Raw genomic sequence first — 10,739 nt, 5'->3', positions numbered from 1 at the left:
ACATCGCCGACCGATATAAAATTGATATTTCCTACTCACAGGCTTGGCGGGCAAGAAATTGGGCTATCAATTCATTGAGGGGTTCACCGGAGGAATCTTTTATGCTGTTACCAGATTATTGTTACAATTTACAACGTACTAATCCGGGCACCGTTACTGCTATTGAAACAGATGATGAGCATCGATTTACAAATTTTTTCATGGCGTTAGGACGTTCCGTTCGTGCGTTTAGTTAATATCTTTGCCCCGTTATTTGCATTGACGTTGCTTTCCTTAAAGGTCGATATCTGGGGCATTTATTTATTGCGGTGGCTCTTGATGGTAATAATCAAATATACCCTATTGGTTTCGGTATCGGCAAAAAAGAAGATCACGACACGTGGTGTTGGTTTCTTATGAGAATTAAAGAATGCATACCTGACCTCTCTGAGCTTGCAATAATCTTCGATCGACATCATGCTATCTACTCGACAATGGCTGAAGTCTTTCCAGATATCCACCATGGATGTTGTTGTCATCACCTTCTGTGTAACATGCAGACAAAGTATAAACGGGACTCAAAGGTATATTGTAAACAAGTAATTAAATTTATAACAGTTTATCATTTTCAAACATTTTGCTTACAATAAGTTTTCATATTTTTTTCCCTCTTACAGGATACGGGTGCATATTGGAAAGCCGCTAAATCATACACAGAGTCTGAATTTGGTTCGATGATGCAATCCATTGACTCAATGAACCCCCAAGCTGGAGCTTATCTACGGGATGTCGGCTTTCACCGTTGGAGTAGAGCGTACTTTCCAGGACATCGATACAACATTATGACCACAAATATTGCTGAGTCATTTAATGCCCTTGTCAGACATGCACTGGGCCTACCTATAACCATGCTCTTGGAGTTTATTCGTGGTACAATGCAACGATGGTTTTACCAGAGGAGAACCCATGCAAGTAAGTATCAAATTGATATTAATTAAAAGTTGTCTCATATACTTTTTTCCACTTTGTTAATCATATTACCAAATGTGTTCTTAATATTTTTTCTGAATTACAGGTGAATGTCATAACTTCCTCACCCCTTGGGCGGAAGATAAGATCAGTAATCGTCTTTCAAAGTCTGCGAGTCTGGATGTTTGACCGATTACACCTACTCGGTATCAGGTTGTTGGATTTGGTGGATTCATGGGTATTGTGGACCTTGGTAACATGTCTTGCACGTGTAGAAAGTTTCAGCTTTCATGTATTCCATGCAAGCATGTCATTGCCGTTGCACGACATATGAGACTGACGAATGTGCACGCATGGGTTCATCCATTCTTCCGCACCGATATTTATCGTGTAATATATCAGGAACCAATCAATCCTCTTGGAAATCAATGTGATTGGTTACACTCACCGGAAGACAGAGTTATATTGCCCCCCGTCCTCGATAGTCGTCGTCCAGGTCGTCCATCCAATAGAAATCGACATCCATCGCAAGGAGAAATTGTTACACCGAGGATTTGCAGTCGTTGCCATGAACCGGGGCATACGTGAACCCAATGTAAATCCCCAGCACCGGTCCCGAGCTCCGCCCCCCAACGTTCACATACAAAAGGCAAAGGAACGAGATCTTGACATGCTTATACTCAATTTTGTTTGTTATATGATTCTTCATTGTTGTACTTCAGTTTTATGTAACCGATGTATTTTTATTATTGTTTCAAACGTGTAATTGTATTGTCATTTGATGTAATAAATTTAGTGTTTCGTATGAGTTATTTCAGTATTACTTTATTTTCTCTAATAAATTAAAAGTGTGTAAATGTTTGAGTAATCATACGTTTTTATTGTTTTTTCATTACAAGATTATTTTAAAAATGAAATCAAATACGATACACATCCATATATAACCACAAATAAAGTATATCATACACATATACACATACAATAAATATATACATCTAAACATAGGAATAACGATAAATATACATTCGTGAGCTACTCGATACAGTGAAAATACAACTGCGTCGCTAATCGTCAACGCATAGAGGTAGACGACTCTCGGGGAAAAACGTAGCTCCGTGCCAACGCCAAACACTCAAAAAATCGCAACATAAAGATGCCACAGTCACCGGAGCCCAACCCCTGCTGAGGGACATCCGACGCTCGATGTAAAGTGAGGGGATCACGTCGTGGAGTCCTCCTAGAAGCTGTCCAAAAAGTCGTCGCCTCTAATAACACGGGAATAAAGGTCATGTACGGTCACATGCGCTGCTCCAGAGTCCCTATATTTCCCGAATATGAAATATCTGAATCGTACACCGTAATCGACCACTCACGAAAATCTATAACTCCGACGACCCAATGTGCGTTCTCGAAGTTTATAGGGATGAAAACCTATAAACAGTGAGACATTTTAGTTACTTATCGTTGTCGTTAACCAATTGAATATAAAAGAAATATATATAAACTCTACCTGATCGACCATCCCCTATGGTTTGTACAACAATCCCGGGGTGTACGCTGCATCAACCATCCTCGTGAAGAGCCCCGAAAACTTAAACTCTCCAATCGGTGTGGTCTGCCAACTCTTCCAGGCCATCTCAATATGGCCTCCAAAGAATGTGTGGGCAGTCGTCCAATGCTGTGAGATAGTCGACTGGTGATCGTCCTGCTGTCGACGTAATAAAGCCAAAAAGGAATCCACATGTTAAAATGGTATAAACAAGTTCACGTGTTAGTTATTAATAAATATATCTAATATGGGAACAATCGAAAAATCCTTCAGAAATCTGGAAAATACGAGTCCATATCTCATAAAACGATTAAATTCAAAAAAATGGAACTGAAATTCCAATTTTAAAAGTTGAAATAACCTAGAATGGCAACAATCAAAAAATCCTTCGGAAATCTGAAAGATAAGAGTCCATATCTCGTAAAATGGTGAAATCCGAAAAAACAGAATTGAAATTCGAATTCTAAAAGTTGAAAAACCCTAGAATGGGAACAATCAAAAAATCCTTTGGAAATCTGAAAAATACGAGTCCATATCTCGTAAAACGGTGAAATTTGAAAAAACGGAATTGAAATTCGAATTCTAAAAGTTGAAAAACCGTAGAACAGAAAAAACGGATATAAAATTCGAAAACTACACAATCAAAAACCCTAGATAAGAAAAATCTCAATTTACCCCCTCATGAAAACTCAAACTCTAAAAGGTCCACTGTGTTCTAAGGAATTTCCCCAGCTTCCCAATATTTTAAAAAAGCTACTTTACCCCCCTAAAAACAGCCAATCTTGGCTGAACGTGGGATGCACGATTTTGACGTGGGAAACACTGTTCCCACGTCGGACTGCCGATCTCTTCGGCAGTCATTTTCAGCCAAATTTTGGTCGTTTCAGCCTCCGATTTTCACATAAATCAAATCTACACGTTGTCTAACACAAAACCCCTCAATTAATTCAACAAAAACAACCAAGAATCAAAAGATTTTAAGCATTATTCAAACCGTAAACCCTAAAATTTCAAACCGAAAAATCTCAATCAAATCTCAATAATATGAGCAATAACTTGATCCAAACAAGATTACGGGAGATATACTAACCTTCTTTGCCATTTGAGGATGCCGAAAATCAAGAAAATCGACGGAAATCAGATCGCCCGTGGGATGAACGTGGTGACGTGAAAATGTTTTGAAATTTGAGAGAAATGCACAGTAAATTCACTAATATTAACGTGGGAAATAGGAAATTTTGTTGTGTTATATATATGGACATTTTTGTAATTTCGCCAAACTCACATTGACGTGACAAATTTCAAAAAAACCCCACGTGGGCTAAGGGCTCCCACGACACCCCAATTGTTTTAAAAAGCTAAGTTACCCCTCTAAATTTGGCTGAACGTGGGATTGATGATTTTGACGTGGGAAACACTGTTCCCACGTCGGACTGCCGATCTCTTCGGCAGTCATTTTCGGCCAAATTTTGGTCGTTTCAGCCACCGATTTTCACATAAATCGAATCTACACGTTGTATAACACAAAACCCCTCAATTAATTCAACAAAAACAACCAAGAATCAAAATATTTTAAGCATTGTTCAAACCGTAAACCCTAAAATTTTAAACCGAAAAATCTCAATCAAATCTCAATAATATGAGCAATAACTTGATCCAAACAAGATAACGGGAGATGTGATAACATTATTTTCCATTTTCGGTTGCCGGAAAGCAAGAAAATCGGCGAAAATAATGTTCACCGTGGGATTGCCGTGGGATGCGTTAAAAATTCAAATTTTCTTTGAATTGCACAATGAAAATTTGCCGTGTTTATATATGGGGGCATTTTCGTCATTTCACAAAACCTGGGCATTTTTGCTTAAACCTGAATTTTTGGGGCAATTTTGTTTAGACCCCTTTAATTTTGCCTAATTTTTAAAATTTCCCTAAAGTATAACTCTTTCAAGATTATTTTCTTAATATTACTGTTATAGCGCTTGAACCAAATGGGAAATTGTGGAATCCTTCCCCTAAGTAGGCTAAAGCACATGTTCCTATTCGACGAACTTAAATTTACATCGCATTCTCTTCCTAGTTTTCCAATTCGGTACGTACTGGTTTCCCTTTGAGACGGAAGCAACACTGCCATTAGACATGTTCCTCTAGACATTCACTTGTATTTTTATTCATTTTCTACTCAGATTTCTTCCACTTGGAGCTCTTCCTCTACCAAAAAAAAAAAAAAAAAACCCATTGTTTTTTTTCTCGAATTGCACGGTTTGAAGAGTAAATGAAACCAGGTGACCCAATAGCTGTAATATCCAATATTTGTTGTTATTATTATTTTATTATTCTCATGTTTTGGGATAAGGATTAGAGATGTGATATAATTTGATCATTAAGGATATGGGATATGTTTAAATTTTGAAAAAGATGAGACAAAATTTTAAATATTAAATATAAGAGATAATTATCTCAACTTCCATTTCAAGGGAATAGATATATTTTGAATATTAAGATTTGAGATAAAGATTTTAATTACCTTAAATCTATTTGGAAGAAGACTTTAATAATAAGGATAAGGTTGAAATCTTAATTATAATAAGATATATTTCAATATTGGGATATCAAGGGTGACAAAGTTGTATACTCAATAAAATTATATGTTAGAATTTTGGTAAACCCTAACTTACACTCTAAACAAACAATAGGAGAGATGATGATTATTATCTTTAGAGAAGGGAAAAGCATTGTTGATGAAGGACTTGAAGCAAATTTTATTTAAGATATCACAACATAGTATTAACCTTTTTCTTAATATTTTCATGATTTTATAAGTAATAAAAATTTTATAAATTTTTCTAAGATCTTAATTTGTTGAACCTAGAAAATTTTCAGTAGTGTTTGTGACCTTTGAAAGAAGCTATTTTTGTGGACTTTTTAAAATCATTTTCAATTCGAATATTGTTTATATATAAATTTTTGATGAAATTTTTGTAATTTTACAAATTATAAATGATTTGTTAAATTATTATAAGATTGAGTGTTAAACCTTCGATAAATGGCTGGCAGTGTTCCTGATCTGTGGAAAAAAAATTATTTTAGACAAGTTTTTATATCCCTTTTAAGCTAAATATATATATTTTTTGTGAACCATTTTTATGTTTTTTTTTACTCTGCAAGTTTCGTAGTAATATTTCAATTGGTGTAAAAATTTATAAAATTAATAGAACAGAGGTTTTATAGTGTAAGCATATGTTAGCTCTAGTGTTTATCTTTTGAGAATTGTGAGAATTTGTGAAATTATTTTTGAATTGAGGTTCTTCAATAGAATTTAAGAATATTTCAAAAGGTTTCTTGATAAAAATTGAATTCATTGAACGTGTGGCTAGGATCTGAATTTGTTGTTGTGTGAAAGCTTGAACATGTAAGAGTTGTATTGACTTTTGTTCTCAATCAAAGTAGAAACTATTTATTTTGTACATATATAAATGTTTGATTTTGATCCTGTATGTTTGTAAATAATAGTTAAATCTATAAATTTTGGTTTTCGTAAGTTATATAGATATTTTGTTATATATATATATATATATATATATATATATATATATATATATATATATATATATATATATATATGTTAGTAAATTATAAAATATTTCTTTAAATGTCTTTGTTTTACCCAACTTTTACTTATTTAAACATTGATTTATAAGTTTATATTTATAGTCTGTCTAGGTTTAATCAATAACCTCGATCAAGGTCAATCCATGGTCTGATTGTGGTGAAATTTTATGAGTACATTCAAGACTCATTGATCTTCATTCTGAATGGTGGAACAGATTTGAAGTTTGAGAAATTCACCTTTCAACCCTTGAACGCACCTCTGTTTTTGGTGAGATTTTTCTATATTCGTTGTGGAAACTTGTTGCATTCGACAAGAAGATTTGTTCTTGAGTCGTCATGGATTTATGCTTCTAGTTTTAACCAGAGAGATTTGTATCCAATCTTGTTGATAGTGGAAATTTTTGGGTGGACTACAGTCCTGTGGTATTTCCTTTCTCACGTTGGGGAGATTTCCATGTTAAAACTTGTTTATATGTTGTGTTGTTGGTTTTTGTTTGCTTCCATATTTTTCGGTTCACACAGATTGGGAGAAAAGTAATTCTATTGCATATTGATTGATTGTGTGAATTTACAATTAGATTGTGTCATTGTGTGATTGCTCCCAACAAGTAGGTTCTTTACCAATTGTTGATAACGTTCCGGTCCAGTAATTTAGTCCAATTACTTAAATGTAAAAATAAGATCGTGTCATACTACAATGGTTTTCATGTACAAGATTTTGAACCTGGCATTCAAAATTTGCATCATTTTGTTATGTGCAGTATCCAATTAGTTTTCAAGACTATCAAGGTGCTGAGCTTGATGCCCCCTTGTACACTCTACTTCAACAATTATTGATCACTTCAGTGAAAAGGGAATTAGGTGCAATGTTTCTCTTAAAGCGCTCTGTAAGAAGAAAGGTCTTAATGTTGAGGTAAAAAGATTTTAACCTTCATATACTGGTTTTCTTATCTTATATGTGTGCGCTTGATTAGCCATGCTTTTTAGGACACTTGTCTCAACTAGCAATTTGTATGTTTAACGCTGTGTCATGTGATACCTGAATTCAGTACTGTTATGGATGTTTATGAATGACTGCAACAGCATTTGTGCAGAAGGCTGCCTGAATAAATGTTTTGGCCCTATAAAACGAATTTATTATAAAAATGCTATTCATTATATATTACTATATAGAGTAAGTTTTGAAATAAAAAATTGGCATATTTATATGTTTGGTGTGAAGATTCACTAGCCTACTGTTGTTGCCACTGAAGAAGAAACGTTAGTCACAGTAGCAACCGGAGTTCGTCATCGTCAATCGTTGTCTGAGCCTGCAAAGTCGTCATCAACGACTGTAAATATAACCGTTAACACAACATGCCGTCAACTGTAGCAGACCATTCGTTGTCGTCATCCATTGTCTAGTGTTGTGTTTCTATACGGATCATCCATAAACTAACAACTTTTTCATGGAGAGACTTGGCTTACTTTGCATTAATTGATTGATTAATAATTAGTGTAACCATTTTTGCAGGTGACATCTGAAGTTACTGCGGAAAAACAGATCCAGCAACTCTTGTTTCCGCGTGCTTGCAGAAAGAAACTGACAACTCAACAAGATATGTTTAAAGAGCCATATTGTTCTTAGTCTTATTGTTGTAATTAAGTAATAATAAGAAATTTATTCTCAGAATAACTGAATCAAACTTATGAGTTCGAAAATTTGAGGTATCTCTAAAACATAATACTATAGATATCTAACTATTGCATACCAGTAAAACCCTCAGATATGATCTTTCTTTTGCATATAGACAAGCAACAACATAATAAAAGAGTAAGAAATATTAGTATGTACCATCTTCTGAGCCTGTCGTACCGAATCGATTTGGTGAAACAAGACTCTCCTCATAAGAAGCTATCACATGACCCCTATCAACACGCAACGAAACATTCTTCACTTCTCCTGTTGTAGGGTTGAATGAAACCATGTTACGCCAATATATAATCATAACCACTTCATCACCATTCTTTGAAACAGTTAATGGCCTTATGTGTCTTGTATTACTAAGCCATAAACCTAATGACAAATTCATCAACTTAATCCATGATTCTGTCACTCCATATTCCTTCATAACCCAAACCTCTAATGTATGTTCAGTGTAATTTTCTTCCCTTCGAAGTCGAATTTCACAAAGGCAACCTTCAAAAATACCCAAAGAAGTCCTGAAAGTACCGAATGAAGGAGGAGGAGATAGAAACTCCTTGAACTCCTCCTCTACTAAATCAAAATAAATTATTTTATTAACCTCACCTTCGTTTAAGCTCAGTGTTACCCAATGTGGGGCTCCATTCACAAGTGTTGTTCCTATTTCATCAGGTAAGTAAATGTGACTGGGAGGGAAGTAAAAATTTTCCACTTGTTTCCATGAATTTGTCTTGAGATTATAAATAAAACCATGTACCAAATCACTGTTCCAATTAGACATAATCACTACCACTTTGTAATTATCAATAGATGAATTGTAACCAAACCCCGAAACCTGAAAACTAAAAGAACTTCTAATATAGAATCCTGGAATCATCTTGAATTCCCTAATTGTTGGATTCCATAGCAGGAATGTCACTGGGACTCCATTGGATCCCTCATCAGTTTCTAATCGTATCAGTAACATACCATTACACGACCCCAATACCTTGGTGCAGATGATTCTACTGTTGCCATCGTAAGGCCATATCCTGGTAAAAATAAATTCATTGGCTGTAGGAGCGAAACAAATTGTTTCTTTTTTTGCTTCCCCAGCACGCGATGCGCCTTGAGGGGCAAGACTGTATAGAGAAATATGGTCATACCTTAAGTTTTCTAATTCGATGACTCCAATTCTACGGAACTTTTCAGATGTTTCAGTGAGATGATTTATGGCAAACTCGTGAGTTGAGATTAACTCACGCCATGATTTGCAAACAGACTTGAATCGCAAGAGAGATTTTGTGGGTAGTTTGAGAAGGATTTCGTGTATAATTTCATGCGGAAAGAATGGCCCTGGCGCTGCCCTCTCTTTCTGTCTACTGGGAATTGTTGTAAAACCCTCCATAGAAACGCAGCATTACTCAAATCCGAGGATTCTATTCCCAGTAATTTTATTAGCCATCTCTTTTTTCAATTTTCCAAGTTTTATATTACTCCGATTTCCTAATGAGTCCTAATAAAAGACAAACTCAACTTTCCTAATTACAAGTAGAATATTAATAAAAGACTAACTCACTTTCCGATTATTGAGTTAAATATAACTCTCTCAAGATTATGTTCCTAATAAGATAATAGTCCTTGGACCAATTGGGAAATTGCCGAATCCTTAGAAAGACTTCCCTTATTGTTTCACATGTTCCTAAAAAAGCGACGAAAATCTCTTTATATTAAGTAATTTGAAATTCTCCAAGAGCTACTAATAAAATCACTTTATATTGATCTTGGGTGTAAAACGGGCCAGTCTTAGTTGAAATTCCACCTCACATCACATGTTGATTAACATGTCTAAAAGAGAAGCAACTTACAGAAAATCATAATCCTTAGAAGGGTCAAAATAAATTATATAAATTTTATGATAAAAATAATGTTACAGGGGGCAACAAAATTTTCTATGGTGTCTATAGTTTTTGTACTTGACTTTTAATTGATAAGACAGTATTGATAACTAATATAATATAACATTATAAATAGAAAACTCTAAAGGTTATATGGATACTGTAAAGTGTCATCATCCCTAACATTCTAGCACTTATGAAAACTCTAACACTGTTTATAATCTAAATCACACTTCCAACAAGCTTATTATCTAATTGTTACTCCAAGAACACAAAATCAAATGGGAAACTTCTTCAAATCAATGTGTCTAACTGTATATTTGGTTTTTTTTTTAATATCTTTGTCAATGATTAACAAGATTTTAAGATAGATTGTGGTCGAAATCATATTAACCTGTTAGAGTGGGAGTGTTACACTACTTAAGTAGGTGAATTTACGCCTATCAGACTGAAATGTAATTTTTGTTCTATCATATGAAATTGGCAGTGTTATGTTATTTTACATTATAAAAGCAAAATAATTTTTTTATGAGTAGGGATTAATATTTTATAGATAGTGGTTGTATGATAGTACCCATGAAGGGATAAAATGATCATGTTCATAATGATTCTTCATATTTTTAGTATGTCTTAGTAGTTACATATTTGATTTAATTTTTACCCTTGCAAGATTGAACAAAATGGCTGAAGTTGAAGTTTTGGTAGGGTACAAAAGACAGTAGATCTCCACGAATAACAACACAATGTTGTACATTAGTGGAAAGCAAAAATGGTGATAATCTAACAAGATACAACATAGCAAGGCTTGGTGGAGTTATTGAGCTCCCGTTTTCTTATATATGTAAGGAGGAAGTGCATCCCACATAAGCATGAAGCTTGAAAAACTCCATTAATGAGATGTCATACAAATTTTAGGATGATGATGATGTTTGCTCTGTTTTATGTCCTAAAGAAGAAGATGCTAAAAGTGGCCTCTCTTTATGTGATAGTTACTCCTAAGACAAGAAAAACATACATCATTTCAAGAAGGAGGTTATGAAGCATAACATGTTGTTGGACTTTCCACTAAATT

At 34.4% G+C, this 10,739-nt stretch overlaps 1 protein-coding gene across 1 annotated transcript; it reads right to left on the bottom strand.

Annotated features, from left to right (window-relative positions):
- Positions 1-7,929: 7,929 nt before the first annotated feature.
- Positions 7,930-9,177, bottom strand: LOC123205699 (F-box/kelch-repeat protein At3g23880-like). Its single transcript, XM_044622721.1, has one exon. It carries the CDS (start codon positions 9,175-9,177, stop codon positions 7,930-7,932), a length of 1,248 nt encoding a protein of 415 aa, XP_044478656.1.
- Positions 9,178-10,739: the final 1,562 nt, after the last annotated feature.

This window comes from Mangifera indica, unplaced genomic scaffold (assembly GCF_011075055.1).
Source record: "Mangifera indica cultivar Alphonso unplaced genomic scaffold, CATAS_Mindica_2.1 Un_0013, whole genome shotgun sequence".
In the NCBI taxonomy this organism is placed as follows: domain Eukaryota; kingdom Viridiplantae; phylum Streptophyta; class Magnoliopsida; order Sapindales; family Anacardiaceae; genus Mangifera; species Mangifera indica.
This window is presented reverse-complemented; position numbering and strand designations above follow the sequence as displayed.